This window comes from Baudoinia panamericana, assembly GCF_000338955.1.
Source record: "Baudoinia panamericana UAMH 10762 unplaced genomic scaffold BAUCOscaffold_10, whole genome shotgun sequence".
In the NCBI taxonomy this organism is placed as follows: domain Eukaryota; kingdom Fungi; phylum Ascomycota; class Dothideomycetes; order Mycosphaerellales; family Teratosphaeriaceae; genus Baudoinia; species Baudoinia panamericana.
This window is the reverse complement of record NW_006911266.1, coordinates 204,746-230,170: the sequence shown is the minus strand read 5'-3', so window position 1 is coordinate 230,170 and position 25,425 is coordinate 204,746. Positions and strand designations below refer to the sequence as shown.

The 25,425-nt window shown below is 56.3% G+C and overlaps 10 protein-coding genes across 10 annotated transcripts; 6 read left to right on the top strand and 4 right to left on the bottom strand.

Annotated features, from left to right (window-relative positions):
* Nucleotides 1-1,301: 1,301 nt before the first annotated feature.
* Nucleotides 1,302-1,969, bottom strand: BAUCODRAFT_36264 (uncharacterized protein). Its single transcript, XM_007680401.1, has one exon. The coding sequence runs from the start codon at nt 1,632-1,634 to the stop codon at nt 1,413-1,415; it is 222 nt and encodes a 73-aa protein (XP_007678591.1). The 5' UTR covers nt 1,635-1,969; the 3' UTR covers nt 1,302-1,412.
* A 137-nt stretch (nt 1,970-2,106) lies between these two features.
* BAUCODRAFT_36262 (uncharacterized protein) lies at nt 2,107-3,170 on the top strand. Its single transcript, XM_007680400.1, has 3 exons — nt 2,107-2,330; nt 2,420-2,617; nt 2,680-3,170. The coding sequence occupies exons 1-3, from the start codon at nt 2,151-2,153 to the stop codon at nt 2,731-2,733; spliced, it is 432 nt and encodes a 143-aa protein (XP_007678590.1). The 5' UTR covers nt 2,107-2,150; the 3' UTR covers nt 2,734-3,170.
* Nucleotides 3,171-4,016: 846 nt separating this feature from the next.
* BAUCODRAFT_124562 (uncharacterized protein) lies at nt 4,017-5,632 on the top strand (the record flags this gene model as incomplete). The annotated part of the gene is made up of 2 exons (XM_007680689.1): nt 4,017-4,169; nt 4,232-5,632. The coding sequence occupies 2 exons, from the start codon at nt 4,017-4,019 to the stop codon at nt 5,630-5,632; spliced, it is 1,554 nt and encodes a 517-aa protein (XP_007678879.1).
* Nucleotides 5,633-6,582: 950 nt separating this feature from the next.
* On the top strand, nt 6,583-7,788 carry BAUCODRAFT_74506 (uncharacterized protein; the record flags this gene model as incomplete). Its single annotated transcript, XM_007680569.1, has 3 exons — nt 6,583-6,944; nt 6,999-7,134; nt 7,216-7,788. The coding sequence occupies 3 exons, from the start codon at nt 6,583-6,585 to the stop codon at nt 7,786-7,788; spliced, it is 1,071 nt and encodes a 356-aa protein (XP_007678759.1).
* A 183-nt stretch (nt 7,789-7,971) lies between these two features.
* Nucleotides 7,972-8,555, bottom strand: BAUCODRAFT_150055 (uncharacterized protein; the record flags this gene model as incomplete). Its single annotated transcript, XM_007680688.1, has 2 exons — nt 7,972-8,496; nt 8,547-8,555. 2 exons carry the CDS (start codon nt 8,553-8,555, stop codon nt 7,972-7,974), a joined length of 534 nt encoding a protein of 177 aa, XP_007678878.1.
* A 512-nt stretch (nt 8,556-9,067) lies between these two features.
* On the top strand, nt 9,068-11,496 carry BAUCODRAFT_59879 (uncharacterized protein; the record flags this gene model as incomplete). Its single annotated transcript, XM_007680559.1, has 4 exons — nt 9,068-9,613; nt 9,704-9,874; nt 9,956-11,395; nt 11,446-11,496. Coding segments are annotated over 4 exons (2,208 nt in total), but the record flags the coding sequence as incomplete, so codon positions are not given.
* Nucleotides 11,497-11,996: 500 nt separating this feature from the next.
* BAUCODRAFT_124558 (uncharacterized protein) lies at nt 11,997-14,564 on the top strand (the record flags this gene model as incomplete). The annotated part of the gene is made up of 8 exons (XM_007680687.1): nt 11,997-12,072; nt 12,129-12,518; nt 12,577-12,854; nt 12,915-12,953; nt 13,068-13,091; nt 13,148-14,048; nt 14,118-14,288; nt 14,350-14,564. 8 exons carry the CDS (start codon nt 11,997-11,999, stop codon nt 14,562-14,564), a joined length of 2,094 nt encoding a protein of 697 aa, XP_007678877.1.
* Nucleotides 14,565-14,864: 300 nt separating this feature from the next.
* BAUCODRAFT_44490 (uncharacterized protein) lies at nt 14,865-15,435 on the bottom strand (the record flags this gene model as incomplete). Its single annotated transcript, XM_007680527.1, has 2 exons — nt 14,865-15,167; nt 15,190-15,435. Coding segments are annotated over 2 exons (549 nt in total), but the record flags the coding sequence as incomplete, so codon positions are not given.
* A 687-nt stretch (nt 15,436-16,122) lies between these two features.
* Nucleotides 16,123-21,932, bottom strand: BAUCODRAFT_36255 (uncharacterized protein). Its single transcript, XM_007680399.1, has one exon. The coding sequence runs from the start codon at nt 21,779-21,781 to the stop codon at nt 16,313-16,315; it is 5,469 nt and encodes a 1,822-aa protein (XP_007678589.1). The 5' UTR covers nt 21,782-21,932; the 3' UTR covers nt 16,123-16,312.
* A 529-nt stretch (nt 21,933-22,461) lies between these two features.
* BAUCODRAFT_112294 (uncharacterized protein) lies at nt 22,462-24,380 on the top strand (the record flags this gene model as incomplete). The annotated part of the gene is made up of 2 exons (XM_007680686.1): nt 22,462-23,279; nt 23,352-24,380. Coding segments are annotated over 2 exons (1,845 nt in total), but the record flags the coding sequence as incomplete, so codon positions are not given.
* Nucleotides 24,381-25,425: the final 1,045 nt, after the last annotated feature.

Sequence of the window (25,425 nt, the reverse complement as noted above, 5' to 3'; positions counted from 1 at the left end):
GGCCTGTCTCACGACTAGGCTAGAGACTGTTTGTTTCATTGACGGTGCACATCATCGTCTTGTCACCGTGGCTCGCTGACGCTGGGTACTGTGTTGTAGGAGGATGCTCGACGATCCTGCTCCGAGACCGAGACACTTTACTGTAGCGCGATTCAAGTAGAGGCCATCATAGTTAAGGCGACGTTGTGATAGCACACGTGCCTACGTCAAGCTCAGCTGTGAATATACGACGGAATAAGTGGAAGACCACACTCAGCCGCATCCTGTCTGCGCGAACCGATGCCGCTGCGCGTTCCCGCCACCACTGTTAGATTCGAAGATCCTGACAAACCCAAGCATGCGCTAACACGAAGGATTTTAATAGCAGACCAGCACTTGAACAAACGCTGTGGCCGCGATCACAGTGAGCGGACTTACCACTAAAACTGTCCGAGAATGGAAGCAGACTAGCGGCTCAGGAGACCGCAGCATTTTCCACACAATACCTGTGAGCGTTTGGTGGGCTCCACAGGTTTCCACATACCGAAGCACACGCAGATGGATGAAACCAAACTCATGACCCCTGAACCGAAGTTGATTCTCTATGTACCTTTGTAATCACGTCGGGAATCGACGCCCGTAGCATCCAACTCGGAGGCGCCAGCCTGGTTGCCTGCAAGTTCAGCCGGTGAAGAAACGTCAAGCTCTTGGGCTGGTGCTGGGCTTCCCTTCGTCGGCTGCGAAGCCGGCACGTCCCGGTAGTATCCCGCGTCGCTGTAGTGGGCCGCTTGATGGACATACCCCGGTGAATGCTTCTCCATTGGATACTGTTGTCCATCCGGCTGCTGCGGACTGGCTGCTGACAGTTTCGAAGCCCGCCGTCTTCGCATAACTAGCCAAGCTACTAAGCCGCAAATGGCCGCAAGCCCGACCACGCCGCATGCAGCACCAATACCGGCTTGCGCGCCCGTGCTCAGACCTCCACTGCTGTCTCCCGTGGCGTTGCCCGTCGAAGATGCTGTGCTGTTCGTCGAAAGTGCTGAACTGCTCGTCGAAGATGCTGAACTGCTCGTCGAAGATGCTGCACTGCTCGTCGAAGACGCTGTGCTGCTTGTAGTCTTTGTCGAGGTGCTGGAGCTGGCGGCACCCGTCGAGCTTGTAGACTTGGATGTCGTAGAGGTAGAGCTCGATTGTGCGGCGCTTGCTATCGGAGTCCAAGATGCTGGCTGGATGGCGCTGAAGCTCCGTGTAGGCGGAGAACCATTGCAGCCGCTGTTACCGCAGCACATCCACCTATTGCTGGTCGTGTTCCAACTTATCCAAGTCTGGGCATCTGCCGAGCATTCAGTCGGACAAACGGGGTCCGAGTATTGCCCATCTGTACAACCGCCTAGATAGTAGCCATCGTTGCTGTGCATGGTCAGCGGTCGGGTTCATTCATTCCTTGCGAAGCCGTACTTGTGACAGATGGAGTCCTCGCCGCACTGGGATCCGACTATGCAGCATAGTTGCGCGCCGCCAGCCTTAACTTGTGTATTGTTGCATGCGAACCATCCACTCCCCGGGGCCTGAATGGTGTTGCTGGCCCTCCAGAAACAGTTCTGCCCAAGGACAGATGGGATGAGAAGCGAGGATAGCAAGAGAATAGCAGACATATTACCGGTACAAGGCAAAGGAACTCAGAAGCGGTGCAGGCTCACAGACGAAGGAGAGAGGAGAGGTAACCAGAGAGTCAGCACCGGGCAAGCGTTCGATGGCGCGTTCTTGAATCCTTCCGTAGGCCGGGGGCGCAAGTGGCTGTACGATCCTCGAGCCTTATGTGCGGTGTAACCGGCGTTATCCAATGGCATTGAGCTGCAGCCAGCACTACCAATGGGTAAACTTGTACTACCCGTCTGTTGAGACTGCTCTGCATTATGACGATCTTAAGGACGGAGTACTTATCCATTCGACCCAGCAGCTCTGCGCCATTTGACATCCCACGCATGCACGGTACAAAGGCCGGTCTGGGCAATTCCATAAGCTTGGTAAGGAGTTCTAGCGCAGCCTTTATAAGCTTCGCTAATGATTCAGCGGCCCAGCTCCACCAACGCTAATCTGCGCTGAGAATCTGGCAACAATAAAGTACGACTTCTGTCGAGCTGAGGGCGAAACCGTTCCGAACTGTAATCATGGTGCTCGAAGCCGGATACGCCGGTACTGTCGGCTTCCGGAAGGTAGTCAAAGCCACGATCTTGGTCAAGAAGAAGCCTGGTATGAGCGATGAGGCCTTCATCGAGCACTACAATCACGTTCACGCGAACCTTGCAACTCCGGTACTCGAGAAGCACAACGTCATTACATACACCCTCGTATGACTTTCGAGCCGCCCTCATGGCATTCGGCTAGCCAGGACTGGGTATTCAGTCGGACGTACCCTCTCGGCTAAGACGCTCCATAGACCTACTGCCTGCAACGCGATCGGACCATCATAGCAGACATGCTGCACGGTAAAGCGAATATGCTCGACTACGATGCGATCTGTACTTTCGTGTTCAAAGACTACAAAGACTTTGCGCGGTTCATGTATGATCCGGCCAGTAAGGCGCTGACGCCGGACCACGAGAACTTCATGGTAGAGAGCGAGATGAAGATGATGGTTCGTCCCAGCAGTCTCGACTACGGCACGTTTGATACAGTATCACACTGACTGACTGGCAGGTTGGTGATGAATACGTGGTGATCGAGGACGGGCAGCGGCGTGCCGCGTCATAACTCCAAGCAGCTTCGAAGTACCGTTAAGGGGCGGCAGAGCCTAATAAGGTGCAATCAATGATGACTTCGATCCTGTGGATTGTCTACCAACACCCACGGCAACCTGCATGTGCGCTGTTTGCCACTAATATGGACCTCTAACCCGAGCTCATCAACTCCGCGCAGTAACGCACTGGCTTTACATCTGGCGAATAATGCGCGACATCATCATGCACTTCTTTGATCTGCGCCTGAATCGCCTTCTCGAACGCCTCGACCGAGTCCCAGGTCATTATACATTGGACACTCATGCCTTCCGGGGCAAGTTAGTACGCCGCACATAGGCAATGATGGAAAGTGTGCAAACTCACCAGATGGGTCACCCTCTCGGAACTGGACCACCTTCCAATCTTTCATGCCGTACGGGCCCCAATGCTTCTCCACAATCTTCATATGAGTCTTTAGGTAGTAGTCCATGTCGAATCTAGCTTCCTCCTTGCGAGGGTACGAAACGTAGATTAGTGCAGGCATGTCTGACCTCTATGTATATGGTAAAGGCGGTTAGGAGTGCCTGGTTCTCCACTGTGTCGTTCTCACTGTACCTTGTTGCGTTGACTGCACAGCGTATGAGCGACTACTCTGCCACAGCGCGTCCATCTACACACTCAGCCGAGGTTAGGGCGTGCCTCCTCAGCTGGCTGAAACGGATGCCCGAGAGAGTGCATTCTTCTCATCCGCCCTCGGCGAGCAGTTGTGAGGCTAGCATGTCCTATTGATTGTTCATCCGAAAACTAATGCCCAAGACTGAGGACTACGGGCGAGCATGCCGCAAGACAGATGTCTTCTGCGTTGCGGCTATGGTCAAGTAGAGTGAAAGCTTGCGCAACCGGAGTTCGGCATTCGACTGATCTCCAGCCGACTTCATCAGCTCGCAGGGGACGACAGTCAGCGTTATCCGAGGAAGTCAGGCAACTCCTAATTGCGGTGCCTACACTTCGGCTTAACGACAAGCCGACTGTATGCACAATGATTCAGCATGCATGTGGTGCCACAGTATGTCGTCCAGTCTTGCAGCCGAGCAATTAGCAACACCAACGGCCCCGTGGCACTAGATCCTTCGCTTACTGCTCGCATACGGTCCTCAGCTCTTTCAAGGGAGTGGATAGTGGACCTGTATACATTCGCTTCACTTTCGCGTTGCGTTATCGCTCTTTCTCGCCTGTAGTGCGCCGAATAAGTGTACATAGCCCGAAGTGTATGAAATGTTCTGTTGGACACTTTCCTTAAGCCACTATACGGCAAGAATGGCGAAGCGCAGGGCGGTTGGTCTATTGCTCACTGCACTATTGCAGACAGCGTGTATTGGTGCTGAGTACAAGCCGCAATTTGCGTGGGAACAAGAGGTTTTCTCTGCCAATGCCACGGCCCAAGCATCGTTGACAGGTTGCGCTGCGGCAGTAAGTCCCAGAGCAGCCACCTCCCTTGCATACAGTGTTCCCAGTCTAACGCGACCATGAAGTGCACTCTTCTAGAATGGACCGCATACCTGTCGGTCAATCAACCAAATACCTTTGAGTACGATGGTGACAAGCAGAGCTATTGGTCTGCCCAACAGGCCTCCGTCTCTCCGCGGTGTTTCGTTCAACCAAACAATGCCGAAGAGGTAGCGGCCATCATTCGGATCTTGGAGCGTACCGACTGTCCCTTCGCAGTACGAAGCGGCGGACATGGTGCTTTCACCGGCGCCTCCAATATCCCTGATGGCGTAACTATCGATCTGCGGAGGCTTAATGAGGTCAATGTATCCGAGGATCGGAGCACCACGAGGGTTGGAGCTGGCAACCACTGGATAGATGTGTATGACAGGCTGACTCCGATGAACCTTTCGGTTGTTGGTGGGCGCGTCACTGGTATCGGGGTCGGAGGTCTAACACTTGGTGGTGGGATCTCGTTCTTTTCGGGCAGGAGAGGTTGGGCATGCGATGGTGTTCGCAACTACGAGCTTGTTACTGCCGATGGCTCTATCTTGGATGTCAACTACAAGTCGTACCCAGATTACTACTGGGCGCTGCGCGGCGGTGGCAACAATTTTGGTATCGTGACCCATTTCGACCTCGAGACTTTCGAGCAGGGCCCCATGTGGGGCGGAGTGACAGTGAACAGCATGGAACACAATGCATCGCTCATTCAGGCTCTGGTCGACTTCACCAACAACTCACCAACAGATCCAGACGGCGCGAATTGGGTGGCTTTCGTATACGCGCAAACGTACGGGCAGTGGATCGCGAGTACGGAGCTCGTATATGCAAAGCCTGTAGAGAACCCGGCAATTCTCAAGAACTTCACGGCCATTCCGAACATTCACTCAACTCTTCGGTTCTCCAACCTGACCGACCTATCACGGGAAGTCAACCAGAGTAACCCCGACGGAATGCGGCAGACTTGGACGACTATGACGTTCAAGAACGACCCTCGAGTCATGCAAGCCAGCCTCGACATATGGAAGGAAGAGATCCTGCCAATCCAAAACATCACTGGCCTGGTCCCCGCCCTCGTATTCCAGTCGATACCAGTGGACGTGATTCGCCACTTCTCCAAGAACGGAGGCAACTGTCTTGGTATGGACCTGGAAGACGGGCCGCTTATCCTTGTTAACATCGCAACGATGTGGGCGAGCACATCCGACGACGAAGCAGTCCTGTCCACGCTTGAGCGCTTGACTGAGCGTTCAACCGCGAAAGCAGAAGAGTTGGGCTTAAGCCACAAATACCTGTACCAGAATTACGCTGGCCAGTATCAGGACGTTTATTCGAGCTATGGCGAGACGAATAGGCAACGTCTTCTCGAGATCAGCAAAAAGTACGACCCTAAACAGGTATTCCAGCGGTTGCAGCCAGGGTATTTTAAGCTTGGCGCATAGTGGCATGAATTTAATTATGCTTACCTTACAACGGGCAACATTCCGGAACGTTCTCTTACGGATCACGGTGATGACGGTGCGTTTGCCGTCTAGACGAGAATGTGAACAATACGTCGCTCACGGTGGGAATCCCATAAGCCGTCATGCCGAGCAAGTCACGTCTCGATAAATATTCGAACAGTACGCGACGGAGGTTCACGGAGCGCCGAGCTGGGGAAGCGTAATATTAGCAAAGCGTCAGATCGTCTCGGCCCGCGTACCAAGAAGAGTTTGGCGGCGATTGGGGTGACGCAGATCATGGCAGGCTAAGCGTTCGTCGGAGGCGTGCCCGGCGCCGAACATATCTACCTCCGTACAACTGGTCGAGTAGAGCAGCATCATTGATGACCACTGCAACGCTCACAACCCCGGTCGACGCTAGTATCTCTGACCAAGCATGTGACGGAATACCGGAGAACCTACTTAAGTCACCCGTTTCGCCATTCAGTCGGCATGCGGCTGTCGTCGCTACCCTTTAACACGCGACAACGTGGCCAATACGCCACAGTTCGCTGGGGCTTTTCGGAGGAAAGCCACTCTGTGCCACACAATATGCTGAGTACGCTGGCTGTCAAGCCGCACAAGCCGTAGATCCACCCACAAAGTGCTAGTCGTGCCTGCCGTTTAGGCTCATTGGTCCGGACTCAGGTCCTCAAGGCGAATTTCCGCATAACTGCATGCAATTGCCTGTGCCTATAGGCCTTTCGCAACACATTCCTGTTTACTACAACTGGTGAAAGCATCGTATATTCTTCGATCGAACGACACCTTACCTTCATATACGAGAATCTTGCAGCCCACATCAAAACTTAACGCAACACTCTAGACTATCAGTGAACCTCGATCGGCTTCGATCGACAGAGCCTTTGTTGTACCCCCAATCTGAGCACAATCCGAAGACCACCGAGTAGATGTCGTCGACTGATCGCGCAGACCCGCCCTCCACAAGACCAACATATACACCGTGGCAGCTGCATCGAGTCTGGGACCGCATCGACTTCCCTTCACGCTTCCGCTACGAGCCAGGCGAGTTCAGCAAAGAAGTGGTCAGACACCACGACGGCCATGGCTTTCTGTCCGCTCTGATGACCCACTCGCTCGCCTACATTCCGTTCGAGAACTTGGAGCTGCATTACTCGCCGCACCATCAGATCTCCATTCACCCCGACGCGTTGTTCGAGAAGATCGTGAGACAGAATACCGGTAGAGGAGGCTATCCACTCGAGAACAATGTCTTCCTCGGTACGGTGCTGCGCAGCTTCGGCTTCGAAGTGTAAGCTGCCTCCATTTGAGCACGGAGCGTGAGTTCCGCTGACATGGGTGACAGCATGAGCGTCGGCGCTCGCTTGAATACACTGTACGAATCGAACGGAGAGTCGAACGGAGAACACAGGTTCGCTGGCTGGAGTCACATGGTGAACCTAGTGACCATCCGTGGTGAAACATTCCTGGTGGACGTTGGGGTAAGTCCGTGGATGGAGCTGCCGTCGTAATGCGCGACGGCCATGCGGAAGGCCGTGGCTGACGTCTTTCTCCCCATGTAGTTCGGCTCCGGTGGTCCGACCCAGCCCATACCCCTCGTAGAGAATGAGGAGACTGTGATAGAGTCGACACAAGAACGGATGCGTCTTCGCCGCGATGCCATCGCCGAGAATGAATACCAAGGCAACAAGTTATGGATCCTAGAGCGGCAAGTCTTCGCTGATGGTCACTGGACGGCTCTCTACTGCTTCGAAGACTTCGTGTGCTTCTTACCGCAGGACTTCGAGGTGATGCATTTCCACGCCAGCACCCACCGCACCAGCTTCTTCACATATCGGGTGATCGTGATGAAATACCTGCTGGACGCGCGCGGAGAGTCAGTCGTCGGAGAGCTTATTCTTCGTGGAGATCGTGTCCTTCGACAAACGAAAAACAAGCTGGAGGTCCTTGCCATGCTGTATACCGAAGAGGACCGCGTTGAGAGCCTTGAGAAGTACTTCAACATCACCTTGACCCAAGCGCAGGCTGCGGGGATCAGGGGAATGGTTACCGAATTGCCATCACGGCATTCGGACCAAATCATCGCAGGAAAGGATGAACCGGAAGGAGTGATGTTGGATGGAGTGACGGCCTAAAAGCTCTCTGGACACTAGCGGCCAAGCATGTCGAAGCGGAAACGGAAGGCTGGGTTCCGCAAAGGGCTCGCGTACATGGTGGCATGGTCGGTGCCAACCAGTGACATTGGCGCGAATGGCAGACAGCCATCGTACCGACTCGGAAGTACCGACTCGCGAGCTGTTGCCGACTGTGAATCCAGCTTAGCGGTACTGGACCCGCTGTCCACCTCTCTTCTCGATCTTCGCTTGCCGCTTGCTCTGCGACGGTGTCGCAGTCGAAGTACCCTGCCCACCAGCACCGGCATTGAGCCCGCTGAACCCTTCTCGCATACCTGAGTAAGTGGTGAAGGCCAGATACACCGCGTACGCAGGCACGACAAGGTAGAACCACCAAGCCCAGTCGCCCAGCAGCGTGGCGAAGACTGTGCAGCCCCATGTCCAGTAGATGATGTCCCACATCCACTCGGTTAAGCCTTTGGCCTCTAGGTCTTCGCCAGCTTTGCGGAGTTCTTTGCCGCTGGATCCTTCGGTGTAGCTAGGGCGGCCAATCCGTTCGAACCAGATTTCGATGCCCATCGCAGGTAGAGTGATGACAATGAAAGGTAACAATTTCCGCTTGAATAAAGATGTGCGAACGAGCAGGAAGAAGATGTATACGCCTAATGAGATCAGATGAGTACGGTTCAAGGTGGCGCTATTGCGCGTTGCCTGCGTCTTCGCTGCTTTCTGTGTACCATCAGCTCGGCAACTCTGAGACGCTGTGAACACGAACATACCTGTGCCATGATGATTGACTCAACAATCTCTCCCTTCTGGATCTCGAGATGAGCCTCGAAATAGATGCGCGAGTCGAAGGGTTCATTGTTCTTACAGTTGGCTGAAGGTCTCAAGTGTCCGTCAAAATGTGAAGCGTGTGGCGCTTAGAGATCGTCAGTGGCACGTGCATATCAGCAACAGCTGCCTCACCAAACAACATAACTCCCTCACTAGCAACCGCTCGTTGACAGCGATAAGCGTGCTCGGTCAAGGGCGTGTCGCTCGACAGACGAGTGGTAATTGTGATGGGCTATTCATCGTCGCATAGTTCCCTCGCAGACGAGCAGTCTACCGCGTGACTTGTCTCTTGTTCCTCGGTTGCTCACCATAAGACTTCGGAGTCTATGGGAGCATCAACGACCACATCTAGACCTTGCGTCGCTCCGAGTAACCACGCTTAACTCTCCACGACCCAGACCATCAGTGTGCTGGCGCCACCACAATGCCTCCAACCATGTCGCCGACAAGCACAACTGCGGCGTCACAGCTTCATCAGCTCATATACTACCACCTTGACAACGAGATGCTGGACACCGCAAACTTCCTGGCTGGTCGACTTCATGCGCTCGAACCCAAAAACCCTGATAGCTCGCATCTGCTGGCCCTCTCCTACCTACGGTTACGACGGTTTAAAGCGGCTTACGACTTTAGCCAAAGGTATGGCGCCAATGGGAGGCACTTGGGATGTGCGTTCGTCTTCGCGAATGCCTGCTTGGACATTGGACGGTATCCAGAAGGCTGTGCTGCGCTGGAGAAAGCGAAGAGTCTATGGCATGGCAAGGTCAACTGGAAGAAGCACTCAGAGACCACGCGCCGGCATCTGCCTGATGCGCCGGCAGTCTACACGGTTATGGCGAAGCTTTGGCAGGCTCATGGCGATCTTCGCAAGGCTGGCGATTGCTTCATCGAAGCACACAAGTCGAGTCCGTTCACTTGGGAGGCTTTTGAAGGTCTTTGCAAGATTGGGGCGGACTTGAACCTGGCAAACATGTTCAGGACGCCAGCAGACATGGTCGCAGCAGCGGCCGTGACTGGACACTCTTCCGCGACCGAGATCTATACAGATGAGCCTCTAGCAGCGCAGCAGCCATTGGCACCTCAGGTGAACTTTAATCAGCAAGTCCTGACGCCCTCCGCGGACCTTTTCAACACTAGCCACGTTGTGAACGAAGCAGGACGTTTTGCTATACCTCATGCGAATACTCGGTTACGGCAGCCACTCATGGACTGGGACACGCCGACTGCGCATGGAAGTGAGATTTCGTCAGAGGACGTCGCTATGGGTGGCGTCCCGCTCGATGATGGTAGTCAGACTGCTGGGCCACCGCAAGCGCCGATGAGGAGAGCAAGGCCCGCCCAAATATCGGAGGCCTCTGCGCGACCGAGACCGACCGCCTTGCGGAGTCACGCATATTCAAGCTCGGAGACCACCGTGGTCGAAGACCCAAGAAAGCCCAGCATAGGCGGGCACAAGCGGACAATATCAGGTCAAGTGCCACAATCGACCTCCGTGGTGGATCTATCGGCACAACCGCGAAGGAGTAATCGGCTGTTTGGCCAAGGTGTCAGCAGTAGGGCAGCTCGGTCAGGTGTGGAAGGTGCGCCTACAGCAGGAAGGGACGACCGCGAAGCACGTGCACCTAAAGCCGCAACAGGTGTCAAAGGGCGGACGACCTCGACCGTTGGCCGCGTGGTTAGCGGCAACCGCAAGATGCTGCCACCAGACCCGGCAAACAAAGAGAAAGAAAGACGTGCGCCCAGTCGTAACAGCGAGAAGAACGCGCCGGCTGCGCCTGGGGTGACTGCAGCGGTAGTGCCGAAGCCACAGCAGCCCACTGTCCCGGCTGGCTCCGATGCGCAGATCGAGCAGCAAGCCATGGTTGCCCTGCTTGACAACATGCGCCAGCTGGCTGTGGGCTGCCACGCCAATGCGGTCTTCGAGCTTCCGCAAGCCATCCAGCTCTTCAAATCGCTGCCCAGCGCCCAACGAGATACGCCGTGGGTGCTCGCCCAGCTTGGCAAAGCGTACTATGAGCAAGCAGACTATAAGAGCGCTGAAGATTGTTTTGCTCGCCTGCTCAAGCTGCAACCTTCCCGCATCGAAGACATGGAGGTGTACTCCACTGTCCTCTGGCACCTGAAGGGAGACAGCAGCCTTGCCCACCTCTGCCACCTTCTTCGCGACCAAAATTTCCACGCGCCGCAAACATGGTGCGCAGTCGGCAACGCCTTCTCCCTCGCCCGTGAACACGATCAAGCCATCGCAGCCTTCAAGCGCGCAACCCAGCTCGACGAGTCCTTCGCCTACGCCTGGACGCTAATAGGCCACGAATACGTCGCCAATGAAGAGTTTGACGCCGCCCTCTCGTCCTTCCGAAAAAGTGTTGCAGTGGACCGGCGCTGTTACGGCGGTTGGTACGGGCTCGGAAAATCGTACGAACGCATGGGCAAGCTCGAGGAAGCGGAGCGACATTACCGCATCGCGGCCTCCATCAATCCATCCAATCCCACCTTGCTCGTCTGCATTGGCGTGGTGCTCGAACGTCTTCATAGCCGCAAAGCTGCGCTTGCTAACTATACGAGAGCGCTGGAGATTGCGCCGAGCTCGGCGCTGGCGCGGTTTAAGAAGGCGAGGGTGCTAATGCACATGCGGTATTTCTCTGAAGCTTTGGTTGAGTTGGAGTTGCTCCGAGATCAGGCGCCGGATGAGGCGAATGTTTGGTTCCTGCTTGGGAAGTGCTACAAGGGTCTCGGTGACAAGAGCGAGGCGTTGAGGGCACTGACCACAGCGCTGAATCTGGACGTTAAGGTAAGTTATCCCCGACAACGTTGACTAGAAATCCTGCTGACATGCCGCAGGCGGCGCCTTTCATCAAAGAGGCAATGGAGGCACTTGACGATGATGATGAGGAGAGCGATGACGAATGAGCGGACGGTCCAACGTACACCCTACCAAAGGTTTTGAACTCTGCATAGCGCGGCGTCTTCGATGTTCCACCACGAAGCTAGTGGATTACGGGAACCACATTTGGTGTTGGGGAAAGCAGCATATGCATCGGTAGGGCATTACTTGAGGAAGTCTTGATACGAGCAGTCGCCGACTTCAGGACCCTGGCGTCGTGTTTTCGCACAGAATCATTTAACGCTCATTAAGTGCCTGGGAGCCATCTCTCCGGGTGGTTTGCACGCGTTTGCCTTGTGCGAGTCAAGAAGGATTGTGGCTATATTGCTGTGTTGCCGAGATTTGGCCGGCTTCAGCTTCCAAAGTCTCAGCCCACGTCACCGCCAGCACTCGAGCTCCACCACGTTGTCCCATCTGCGGCTTCGTCAACCACAAAGTCTGCCATGTCTGTCTCATTTCCGCACAACATCATGTTCGCTGAGGTTTTCCCGAGTATACTCTTGACGCGATGCAGAACGACCTGAATACCGCCCAGATCCGAGACTGGCATTCTATCTTCACACTAATCCTCTTCGTCTTTGCCAGTGAGTGTCAACAGCTCAAATCGGCAGCCTGATGTTATTGACACTTCTGCGCGTAGACATCGTCGTACTCGTCCCATTCACAGTGCCGTTTCCATTCCCGCGCTTTTTGGTCGATGCCGCACGAAGTCTCTTAGTGGTGTTGCGCGTCCTTCCACCACGAGATCCACAATCTGGACCTGTGACTTGTGGAATCCAGCAATCGAAGCAGCCATCCAAAGTTATTCGCGAAGGGTCCGCGACAGTGCGACGTGGTCCTGGAGCGCTCTTGCTCTGGTACAGGCTCCCTGTCAACTTCATCACCGGGCCGTTATTGGCCGTCCTTCTCTTGCTTGCCACTAAGTCTATTGGCCGTGTTGAGGTCCACGATGGCACCATAGGCGCGAACAATATCATGCCACTGGAGGTATTGGCCTTCTTCATCACGCTAGCATACATCGCAATTAGTGGTTTGTGTCATGGTTACCACGAAATGAAGCTTTCTGACTGTTTTACGAATGTCGATAGTCGATGCGTCCGGTTTGATTCGCTACATCGCGTTCAAAGTGCTGCAGAAGGGTGGCGGTCATGGCCGACGTCTCTTCCTATACCTCTACGCCTTCTTTTTCGCGCTGTCCACCTGCATTGGCAACGATCCTATCATACTATCTGGCACACCGTTCCTGGCTTACATGACACGAATTTCACGCAACATTAAAGATCCCAAAGCTTGGATCTACACTCAGTTCGCTGTTTCGAATGTCGGTTCAGCGATCCTTGTGTCCTCGAATCCAACAAACCTTGTGGTATGTGCTGAACAGACATAGCCCGTCCATGGTCGCATCAAGATATACTGACTGAGCAAGCTCGCTGCTGCGTTCGAGATCAAGTTCATTGAGTACACGGTAAGTGCAGCGTGGCCTGGCTGTACCCTTGAAAAACTTCTGTTTTAGCAATCGCCACTCACTGCCCCTTCCGTTTAACACTGTTAAGAGCTAGGACGCTGCTAACGGCATCAGGCCAATGTGATCGTTCCAGTCATAGTACGTGTGTACTCCACTTCGTGCCGACATTCCGTCGACCTGACCTCATGTTCAAGGCATCGACCATGGTACTTGCACCGTTCCTGCTCTACGTCTTGTTCCGGGACGATGCGCTTGTTCCGCCAAGTATCGAGCTGCATGTCCTGCCAGAAGAAGCGAGGCGGAAAATACCCGTGAACCCGAACATTCCGAACGCTCGTGGCCAGGCTGATGATAATGAGGATATGGCCATGCTCGAAGAGATCATGAACCCTTACCTGGACAAGTCGGGAGCCATATTCGGCTCGGTTATTATGGCTGCCACTCTCATTACGATCTTAGTCTTGAACGCTAGCACTCCAATCCGACACCAACATCCAGTGTATTGGATCACCTTGCCTGCTGCTTGCATTATGCTATGCTGGGATCTTACATTTGGGTGGCTGCATAGGAAGCAAACGCGAGACATCGCCAGGGCTGGCTCTAAAGTCTCTGCACCACCTGGAGAGCGGGACACTGTGGCGTTGAGGGAGATTGACACTGGACAAAGACAGCGACAAAGCACTATCGACCCGCAGCAGTCTTTCGAGCCTAGAGACAGTGATACGTCTGATGCGGTCGACGGTCAGCCAAAGACATCTGCTGTGTCCGTTCCGCAGAAGCTTCTTCGCAAGCGTACGACAGACACCCTAGGCTTGCATTGCGACGTGCCTCCACCACCAGCAAAGCCAACTGCAACCGCGTCTCACTACACAGTGCCCACTACTCTTGTCTCACTTGTGGCAGGTGCTTGGAAGTGGTGCAGGGAAACTTTTCCGACTGCAACAGCAGTGCTGGCATCGCTCCCCTTGCCGCTCATTCCCTTCGCGCTCTGCATGTTCATCCTGTGCCAGTCCCTAGTCACGAAGGGCTGGGTTGGCGTCTTTGCTTACGGGTGGGACCACTGGGTGAGCAGGACAGGGCCGGTCGGTGCAGTTGGTACGTTCTATAATAACCCTATCGTCTTCCGGTGGTGTTCGCTGACAGTGCATTTTGTCGCGTGAACAGGTGGCATGATGTTTGTCTCTATCCTTCTTTGCAACTTCGCAGGGACCAACATCGGAACAACGATCCTGATCAGCCGTGTCGTCCAAGCCTGGGTCGAGATACATGCCAATACTTCCGGCGACCCGATCTCTCAGCGAACGTTTTGGGCCACAATCTACAGCATGGCGATAGGTGCGGGATCAGAGCCCACAGTCCCGCGTCTATCTCATCCAAATGTCACTAACGGTTGTAGGCGTGAACTACGGTGCCTTCAGCACAGCGTTCAGTGCGTCGCTAGCCGGACTTCTATGGCGGAGCATTCTCGCCCGCAAAAACATCCACGTGATGGGCTGGGAGTTCATGCGGGTAAATTGCCCGATCATCGCAGTGGCAACCATCGTTGCGTCTGCAGTACTTGTTGGCGAAGTCTACATCACGCGAAGCACAGCAGCATATGCTGGAATGTGACAAGGATCCTATAGAACACAGAAGTTCGTATCATTGACCTTTAACGCAGTCTCACTGTACTATTCTTGTCTGACTTTACGCAGCCTTCTTTCCACAGCAGACGGTGAATCTTTGGTGCCCACCGGCATTCAATGCCTGCCGGTGTATTCGCAAATCTTCTTTGATCGCCTCGATCTCCTCCGGCGGATAATTTCCGGTTCGAGCGCACACCCCTCCTATTAGGGTCTCCGCCGCTTTCAAGGTACTCCCCTCCATCAAGTGCGCCATCATATCCGTCTCAGGATGTCCTGGCCAGTGCACAAGAACCCAAGGGAAATGCTTGATCTGGATTTCGATAAAGCCGCAGTCACGCACGTATTCTGGCAGATGGATGCCGATTCTCCCATCCATGCCGAGCTTTCCAATTGACTGCATGGTGGCGATCATGTATTTCCAGTCGGCTGAAATATCGTTCTCCTGGGCATCGAAGACGCATACGCTGACGTCCTGCAGCTCTGCCCATTCTCCGGGACTCAGTAGTCGATACATTGTTCCGACGTAGCGCGGCCAATCGTGCATGCCAGCCAACAACAACCTACTGAAAATGAAATTCCATTCACCAGGCTTTTAAGGCGCCGTCTCGGACTAGGTCCAGTATGTTGCCTTGGCGGTAGGAGAGGTTAGATGGCCTTGCATGCACATCTGGCACAGGCGAAATGTCAATACCAACGACTTCTGCGTTGGGAAAGCGTTCGGCCAGATGTACGGATACGGCACCCGTGCCACAACCGATATCCAGGATCTTTCTGGGGCTTTGTATCCGACTGTGGATTAACGTGCCATGCATAATCTGTCGTATGGCTTCGTGCTGGAAGTTCAGCCACTGATACTCGGGGGCACTGTCATGTCAGGCGAGGCTTCATTGATTGAAACACTTTCTTGAGGCGTACTCATGGTCAAGGTGATAATCGTACTCTGTGGCCGCCTGCGAGCCCATTACAGTCAGGGTTCAGAGGGGGTTCTGGTTGGTGTGCAAAGAAGTGGAAAGACAGCGGCTGTACCTATCAACTTTTTGACGGACAGCGACGTTCTATATACAAAAACATTTACCTCATACCGTAGCTGCGATGGTCCGGATTATCGGCTCATTCCCAACTCCGTTCGTCAAAGGTTCAAACCCTGTCCATCCTTCTGCTCACCACTGGTTTAGTAGACATCCTTCCTTTTAGGGCACGGTGCACTCACATTCGCTGCTGGCGATTATAGCCGCACTTGAAACGGCAACGATACCGCCAAAGCGTGCCACACCCTCGTTACTGAGTAGACTGACGAGCCAATAAAAAGAGCACTCCTTTACACTAGGTGTGAGAGTTGATTGCAGGTTTGGTACTGCTAACACAAATGAAAGCGTCGAGAGCGAGAGCATCGGTTGTTGTTACAGCTTGAGCTCACGCGAAGAAGCGCAAGAAAGGATTCGAAGACCATGAGAACCATCTCACGGGACCATCGAGATGCATTCGCAGATACGCTTATGAACTCAAACTTGATAGAGGTTGAGAATAGCTGAATCGCTATACTGGCACCATAGTACATCGTACACTCGAAGGACGCGTTATGCTGCTGTACACCCATAAAGAAAAGGTTGAGCATTTGCTAGGCCTGCCATGCATCCGTACAATGCCGTCCCAGACGCCTCGCTAAACGATATTCAATCCACCTCTATCAACACGAACATCTCTGCTCTATCGTCGTGGCTTCCGTATCACTGCTCATCTCTCTCTCCTCACCACACTTCGACTCCCAGCCGGCGGTTTCTTCTCTCCAAAATTATGCAACCGCTCCCCAACCAGGTACACCTCATCGCGGACCCTCGCCCGCCACCTCCCCACGCCCTTCAGCATCTGACTGCCGCAGAGTAACAGCACGAGCAGCGCCGCGAACATCGGGTAACTGTACCGGTACAACTTGGCTTGCGTCTCCGGCTCGGCTAGCCAAGCCAGTGTGTGGGAAAGGAAGATCTGCTTGGTCGAGATGCTGATCCGGACGAGCAGAGGCGGGACCAGCAGCGCGTTCGCTGAGAGGATCGTGATTGGTAGGACGAGGAAGCGCGTTGCGAGGGCGATGTTAGGGTTGAACGTGCCATCGGCAGTAATGCGGCGTATGGCTTCGGCTGGGCGTGATGCGGGAGTATGTACGATGAAGCGGATTCCGAGGCGGACGTAGAGGAGGCCCAAGCAATAGTCTTGGAGAAGGTGGATGGTGTGGTGTGCTAGAGTCGGCGGGTGTAGCGGCGATGGTGGTGGTATGAACGTTGACGAGCTCATGGCGGTGGCTGTTGCGTTCGTGATCTTGCCAGAAGAATTAGAGGCCGTTGTAGAGAGGACGGAGTGCGTGTAAGTGTGCAGCGGCAGGATGAAGTAAAACTGCAACACCAATGCGAAGATCATTGGCAGGATCAGCGCGATGAAGCCATACACGTACGCGCACTTCAGCGCCCGCACAGTCCAGCTTCTCGCCTTCTCCAGCGCAGCTTTGGAGTCGACTCGCATCGCCGGCTGCGTTTTGGCCTTCCTTGTCACCCAACTCACAACTCTCCTGCCTCTGAGCACCCCATACATCAGTCCGCCAAGCACGTACGCCCCAGCGGAGTATGCATAGATGTCATTGATCCTTGCGCCTTGCATGACTTGTCCCATCATCTTCCTCCCCACCACCAGCGGCACCAAAGTCCCGCAAAGCCCCAGCGCGACAGAGAACATCCACAGTCCGACCATAAAGACTGTAATCCTCAGCCGAAAGAACGGCGGCACGTAGACCTTGGCGAAGTGATCGTTGCGCTTGCCCTCCGCATCCGCAATGTAGACGTCGCCGTCCTGGTCGGACGAGTGCAGAAACGCTTCGCCGGGCTTCGGTGGGCGGTACTGGTCGTTGCAAGGCGTGAGCACGTACTTCCCATCCCTACAAAACCGAACTGTCGCCTCCCGCGCTTGCATGCTATGCTCTTGCTGTCCGAATAGGTCGACCGCCATCTTCCTCCCCTTCGGCCCACCTACTGCAGGACTCTCATCCACCTCTCCCTTCTCCCGCAGCAGAAAGCTCTTCCAACTCTTCCGCACAAAGTGTCCCTCTTCATCCTTCCGCCGATCATCGAAGAGAAAATGCGATAAGCGCAAAACTCTCGCGCACCGCCGCAACCACCAAGCATACATCGCGCTGACCGCCTCACTCGGCTGCAGCACCCTCAACACCACCGGCGTGACGGCATTGTACAGCAACAAATCCATTGGAAACTCCAGCACCGGCTCGGTACTGACCCAATGGATCGGAAAGATCCCCTTCACCAATCTCCCGATACTCCAGATCACGCCGCCCAAACAGAGGATAACCAGCGCCCCGTACACCAACGCGCTGAATGCGATCTTGCGAAGCTGCGTCGTGACGTTGCGTTCCAGCACATCGCGAACAGGATGGAACGTCGGGTCGTCCGGATCCCGAATGAACCATAGCACCCCTTTCCGCAAAATCTTGCGACACATGCCCACGAACAACGCGAAGTGGAACATATAGCACGTCCCCATGAACCAATGCACGAAACAGAACATCCACGGTCGCTCCCTCGCGAACTGCCAGCGTCCCGCGACCGTAGCGTTTTTGAATAAGGGCAGGAAGGCCACGTCGAGCAGCACGCCACAGTAGAAGGGAAAGACGAGCATCTCGATGCTGATGATGAGGATCACCTTCAGCACCCCTCCAGCTTGACGTAGAGTATCGCGCACGGCTTTCTCGGTCTTGCGTCCCGCTTCTGTGCGTGCGAGGGGGGTGTCGAGGGCGACGTAAAGGGCCGCGAGGAGGGCGAGGGAGAGGTAGCCGATGGCGACGGTGAGGGTGCGGTCGGTGGTGGACCAGTAGACCAGGTCCGCATCGAGGGACGTAGCACTCGATGATCCTGCGACGCCGGGGCTGAGCAAGCCAAGGGACCGCAGTAAAGGCTCCCAATACCGTCCCACGGCGACGAGAGCGTGGAACACCTGCGCCGGGAGATCTTTCGCCTGCTGCCACACGCCACTCGCCGACCCGGACGAGATCATCTCCACCATCACCGTGATACCACGACCCGTCCAATCCACCACGGCCCTCACATCCCCCTGTATCTCCCTCAGCGAAGCATGCGCATGCACGCTGGCGGCAAGAAAAGCCCAGTTAACCCCGACCTCCTTCCCCACACTTTCCACCGCCGTATCGGCCCCAAACAGCAGCTCCTCCAACCTCACCCCCGCCTTCCCCGCCGTCTGCATCGCCACCTGCGCCAACCAAACTCCATACTTACTCCCCTGCCCCAATCCCGTCTCCCACCCGGCCGCAAATTCCAACACCAACCCCACAACCTCAAAAACACAGTTCACCGTGAACAGACTCCCCACCACCGTCCACCCACCCACAAGTAGTGCCATATCGACGGCGAAATCCGCGACCCAGCTGACAAGTCTGAACGGCGCTTTCACGAGAATCGTCCAAGGGTTCGCAAGGAAACTGAGGACAAGTTTACCCCACATATACGGCAACCCGACCGCGCCGAAGACGGTTCCCGTGACGAGGACGCTGGCGAAGGTGCTGGTTTGAAGGAGGCCGAGGAGCGGGCCTTGTAGGCCGACGAGCTCGAAGATGCCTTCTAGGTCTTCGAGTTCGGGGTCGATTGCGCCGCCGTCTGGGTCGAGGGCGCCGGCTTGTTGGGCTGCGGCGAGGACTTCGGGGTCGGGGGCGTCGAGGGCTGCTGCGGGAAGGGCGGCGGCACCGGCGGGCGGAGGGAGAGCGCCCGGGAGGAACGCTGCCGCTTCCCCGTCGGCTTCCACAGCGCGCTCTTCGTTGGGTGGAGGCGGAGGTGCATTGTCCGGTGCGTTTTGTGGTTGAATGTCGGCCCAGAACCAGTCGGCGAGACGTTGAAAGGGGGTGGGCTGGGGTGGAGGTGGTCGTGGCTCTTGTGCATCGTCTTCTTCTTCAGCATCCACCTCCTCAGCCTCCCCAGCTGCATTGTTGTCAGGATCCGTCTCCGGTATGTCTACCCACTCTCCATCAGCGCCACCTTCAGGCTCAGCAACAATCGCCGCCTCTCGCCCATCAGCCATTTGACCCTCTCCCCTTCTTTCTGGTTCCGGACCGTCCGGATGAAACGGATTACCCGCCCCCGCCTCAGCGACCTCAAGCGTCTCCCTCTCCGTCTTCCTCTTCTCCTCCACCGCCGCAACCGCATCTTCCACCTTGATCTCCTCCTCCAACCTCCTCATGGCCTCATCCTCCATCCTCCTCTTCTCTTGATCCTCCCGCTCCCTCGGCGCTATTTCCGGCTCCGGCACAGCCAGCCTCGCCTTCCCCTTCCCACTACGGCGGATATTGATCTTAGCATCGGGTCCGGCGTTGGTGATGGGGAGTTCGTAGTCGTCCTCGTCCTCGACCGCAGACTTCTGAGTGTTCGGTGGGGATGAAACTGCGTCATTGATGTTGTCACTGTTGGAAGGGGGAAAGGAACCGTGATGGGGAAGCTGGAGTTGGAGCAGCTGATCCTGGCTCGGGCCCGCGATGACTCCATCCTGTCGCTCGTTGATGGCAACCCTCCCGCCCTCGCGCGAGTTCGAGGTCGAATTCGGGCTGAATATCCCCTCCGCCTCCTCCAACAACCTCTGGATATGCGTCGCGCGGCTCGAGAAGTCCCGCTCAGGCATTCTAGGCCTTTTCGGCAATCCTACACTCTCATCGGACTCTTTCACGCTCCCGTTTTGCTCGGAAACCACCCCAACCCTCTCCTCCTCCATCTCCGTCACCATCTCCTCCTCCATCTCAGTCTCAGTCTGACCCCTCGTCCGTTCCCCCAACCTCCCCACCTCCTCCACAAGCAAATCCTCCCACCTCCCCCTCTGCTCCGGCGGAAAAGTAGCAAGTTGCCCCGTAATGTGATCCGCCAACTCCGTCGCATCCACGCCCCTACGACCGGCCACGCGGATCTGATGCATCGTCGCTTCCGCCGCGGCGCGGAAAGCCGACTCCCACGCATTACTATCATCCTGGCCGCTAGAAGATTGACGCAGATACGCCGTGGCTTCCTCGATTAAGCCCTCCAATCCTTCCCAGCCGATGAACTCTTCGCTGCCGCCCTCGCCTTCGTGGTCGGTATTGCCTGTGTTGAAAGCGTCGGTCTCCTCTTTCAACTCCATTAGTCTCCGCCTCGCCTGCTCTAGCAACTCTTGCTGACGCCTTAACCGCTCATTCTCCGCTTCCACCCGCTCCGCAGCTTCTCGCAACTGTTGCTGTACCTGGCCCAGCCCTTCCAACGCGACGAGCGGTTGTTGCTGCACGACCCATTCGCGGATTAGGAAGACGAGGATGAAGCCGGTGATGACGACGCAGGTGATGAGCTGGCCTTCCATGATGTCTAGGATTAGGCGGTTGAGGGCGGGGGAGGAGGTGAGGTTGGAGAGGTAGGTGACGTTGCTTAGGAGTGAGCTTGCGGCTTCGGGGTTCGCGGAGGCGGAGGTAGGGGCGGCGGGTTGGGGGTTGTGGGAGGTGATGGCCGTGATGAGGTTATCTTTTAGCCAGTTGTAGACTGCCGGCCCGGCTTCGTCCACTTGCGCGTTGATCGTAATGTTGAGAAATTTGCTGAATGTTTCGCTGAGCCCGAAAAGGTTGTAGTCCGTTTCGTTGACCCGCGCCATACTCTCCTCCCACCCCGCACCCTCCCTCCTCCTCCTACTCAGCCACACCTCCCTCGCCCACCCCGCATCCGCCACCCAGAACATCCACCGCCACGACCACCGAATCAACCACGGCAGGACCCCCAACCACACACACCCCACCAACACCCCCCTCGCCAGCCCCAACAACATCCGCACCCCATGCACGCCCGCCTGCCGCAGGAACACAAACCACGGTAATGTCTCCGGCATATGGGCATCGTAGAGTTTGGTGAAGCGAAAGGGCGTGTGGCAGAGCTCGCAGTGCTTCTTGTGCGAGTGGGAGAGCCACTCCATCAGGCATTCCTGGTGCACGTGTTTGATGCTGCCGGAGCATTTGCAGGGGTGGAAGAGGGGTTCGGTGGGCGTGGCTTCGGAGCGGCAGATGCGGCAGGTGTCGGCGCCGGAGGTGGAGGAGGCGGCGGTGTTGCGGCGGTGGGGGGTGGGGATGGGTTGTGTGATGGGGTGGGAGAGTTCCGGTTCCGGTCCCGGTTCCGCATGGTTGACGTCCGCCATGTTTGGCAGTGGGTGGTGTTGGGTTTGTCGAAGTGCTCACCTGCTCGCTATGGCCACGGAGGCTGCGTTTGGTGGGTTAAGTACTCATCGAGTCCTGTTGTTTTGATGCTACCGGATGCAGACGGATGATGCAGGAGATACGGGGCGTGTATGCGTTGCTTGTACCCCGCAGGCGCCTTCCTTCAGGAGATGGTGGGATGTGGCAGTCACTGCCCGTGAGACGAGTGCACGGAAAGGTCAAGCGACACCAAGCGACCCTGGTCCTTGTCGGTCAAGCCACACCTAACGGCCGGAGCACGCGAGCTGCCTGTGGCGTCACGCTGACAGCAAGAGCTCCCGAACCAAGTTTGACGGACGGGATCTTTGCGCGCAGAAGGATCGATGCGAACTTCTCGCAATCATAAAGTATTCGGCGGGAGCGACACCTTGTCCGACTTGGCCGTGCAAACATTATCGCTTCGTTTGGAAGAAAGTGCGAACACTTCCAATCCAGACTTCTACCGACGTCACCCGCATTAAGCTCGAGGAGAACGTTGGCACTAGCAAGAGCCTAAGCGACGCCTATCTATCACAACAAATCCACCCGCGCCTTCCTCGCGATGGCCGTCATCGACGAGACATACGACACTGATCAGCCTGGCGAGCCGATTACACAGCTCGCGGACGCCGCCGACCTGACAATGGACGGTCAGACCAGCAACACCCGTCAGCCCACATCCAGCAGTTCTTCCAGGAGGAGAAGACGAAGCAGGGGTAAGCCGACATGGCTGGGCTGGACCTTCGATAAAGCATTGAAGGTCTTCGTGTGGTATGCCCTCATCACCGTCCTGTTCAGATGTCCCAGCGAGCAGAAGGACATCAAAGAAGGCACGCCCGCGTTGTGCAAGCCATACCTGCAGACGCGTGACCACGTGACTCCCTACGCGAAACCGTACTACGACGACTACGTGGCGCCACAACTACAGAAGGTGCAACCCTACATCGACCAAGTCAACACGCGTGTCGTTGATCCAGGTGTGAAGGCGTACAGGCAGCATGGCGCACCGATCGTGACTCGGGCGCAGAAACAGGCGGTCGTGCAATGGCAGAAGACGATCAAGCCGCAGCTCGAGGTCGCGAGACAGCAGGCCGGCAAGCAGTATGACATATATCTCAGCCCGCACGTGAAGAGGGTGCAGGATGTGGTTCAACCCTACTACGACTCAGTCAGAACGTCTGCCACAGACATCTGGGAGCTGGAGGTGGAACCGGTGTACCGTAACACGGCACCCTACGCGCAGAAGCTTCTCACCCAGGGCCAGGCTTTCGCCGTCAAGACTCTCCTCCCACAAGCACGATATGCGGGTACGGCGGCGTGGGCGTTCGGAGCGAAACAAATCTGGCCGCGCATGCAGGTCCTCTATGGCGAAAACATCGAGCCGCAACTCTTGCGCATCCGTGAGCGGCTGGGCAGATACAGAGACGAGAAGCGCCTGCAAGCCGAAGTGAAGAGTATGGAGTCCTCCTCCAGTCTTGCCCAAGCCTCCACCACCGCCATCGCGCTCACGGACACCCTCTCCTCCTTCGCCAGCGTCGTCACCGAAGCCCCCGTCTCTGCAGTCAAAGACGCCACCTCATCCGCCTCATCCGCCGCCAGCAGCCTAACTCCAACCGAGCACTTCCACGAGGACCTGCAAGCCTGGGAACGCGCCTGCTCCAAAGCTGTCGAAGAAGGCGCCGAGCACCTCCGCACCCACCTCGCGGAAATCGCTTCCCACCAGACCGCCACCCAAGCCAACACGACCGGCCACGCACTCCTAACTCAACTCGAAGACACCGTCTCCGGCACGCTAAACAGCGTCAAAGCGCGCATCTTGTCAATCGTAGCCTCCCTTCCCGAAGACGCGGAGCAAGTCCACATCGACGAGGCGAAAGACAGTCTCAAAACCGCTATCCGCAACGCGGGCCAAAACGTCAAGTCTGCCGCCCAAGCCATCCGCGACTGGAAGGCCCAAACCAACGCGGAAACCGACGACCTAGTCACCAAAGCCCTGCAATCTACCCTCGAAACCATCGACTCCATCCGCGAGATCCGCCTCGCGGAAATCGGACGCAAGTACGCTGACGCGGGTCTGCCGCATAAAGAGTGGAGTGCGTATAACGAGTTGAAGAAGTCTACGAAGCTTTGGAGGGATGATGTGGAGAACGTCGTTGATGCTAGTACGGAGCTTAAGGGGTTGAAGGAGGCGGTGGATGAGGTGGAGGGGAAGGGGATGAGTGTTGCGGAGGAGTGTGCGCGGGAGTTGGGCCGGTTGAAGGAGGTCGGGGGGTGGAAGATCGAGGCTGGTGATGGAGAGGATAATTTCAGTAGTAAGCAGATGCCGCCGGCGGCGGAGAGGGCGAGGAAGAAGGTGGTCGATACCGCCTCCGACGCCTCGGAAGCTGTCTTGGGGAGTAAGCGGCCGGAGGAGGGGAGTTTCGAGAGTGTCACTTCGGCCGCCGCGGGTCAAGCGAGCAGCTTGTCCTCGAGTGCGTCGGAGGCGGTGTATGGATCTACGGGTACGGTGGAGAGTTTGACGAACAAAGCTAAGGAGAGTGCGAGCAGTCTGGCGGATGGCGCGAGTGAGGCGGTCTACAGCTCTTCTACAGGCACGGTGGAGAGTTTGACGAACAAAGCTAAGGAGAGTGCGAGCAGTCTGGCGGATGGCGCGAGTGAGGCGGTCTACAGCTCTTCTACAGGCACGGTGGAGAATTTGATGAACAAAGCTAAGGAGAGTGCGAGCAGTCTGGCGGATGGCGCATCCGAGGCCGTGTATGGATCTACTGGCACGGTGGAGAGTCTGACGAACAAGGCCAAGGAATCAGCGAAGAGTGCGGCAGACGGCGCGTCCGAGGCCGTGTACGGGACTACTGGCACGGTGGAGAGTGTGACGAGTAAGATTATGGAGTCGGCGAGTAGTCTGGCCGGCGAGGCGTATGCGAGTGTTGGTGGCCCCGCCGGCGAGCAGGCACCGCTGAGCGGAGTCAGTGCGTCGGTGAAGAGTTTGTCGAGCTCGGTTGTGGGGGAGGGGTCGGCGGTGACGGATAGTGTTGCTCAGGCGGCGGCGAAGGCTTCGGAGGCTGTTGTTGGGAGTGAGTCCAGCTTCACGGATACATTTACGGATGCGGCTTCGAGGGCTTCGGAGGCTGTTGTTAGGACTGAGTCGAGCCTTACTGACACGCTTACGGACGCTGCGTCGAAGGCCTCAGAGTCGATCATCGGCACCCCATCAACCCTTGTCGATACCTTGACGGACGCGGCATCCAAAGCCTCAGAAACCATTCTCGGAACCGAAACCCACACCATCTCCAGCATCTCCTCCATGCTATCGAACAAAGTAGCCGATCATACCTTCTCGGAGACGCTGGGACCGAAAGCAGCGAGTATACTAGCAGCGGGGAGGAGGAGTAAAGATGAGGCTAGCAAGAGTGCGACTTCTATCGCGGACGACCCGCAGAAGGCGATGAAGGAGGCGATGGAGACGCCTTCTTCGCTTGCCTCGAGCGCTGCCTCGGCGGGCGGTGAGGGGATGGAGTCGGCTTCTTCGGTTGTGGCGGAGGGTGCCTCGAGTGTGGTGTCTGGAGGCACGGCGGCGTTGAGTTCCGCGGTTTCCTCGGCGGGCAAG

Bases quoted from the DNA above. Each gene is read 5' to 3' on its own strand.
- BAUCODRAFT_36264 (XM_007680401.1), bottom strand. From the start codon at position 1,634: ATGTCTGCTATTCTCTTGCTATCCTCGCTTCTCATCCCATCTGTCCTT.
- BAUCODRAFT_36262 (XM_007680400.1), top strand. From the start codon at position 2,151: ATGGTGCTCGAAGCCGGATACGCCGGTACTGTCGGCTTCCGGAAGGTA. The intron at 2,331-2,419 runs GTATGACTTTCG...GACGCTCCATAG, and splicing joins ACGTCATTACATACACCCTC to ACCTACTGCCTGCAACGCGA. The intron at 2,618-2,679 runs GTTCGTCCCAGC...ACTGACTGGCAG, and splicing joins AGAGCGAGATGAAGATGATG to GTTGGTGATGAATACGTGGT.
- BAUCODRAFT_36255 (XM_007680399.1), bottom strand. From the start codon at position 21,781: ATGGCGGACGTCAACCATGCGGAACCGGGACCGGAACCGGAACTCTCC.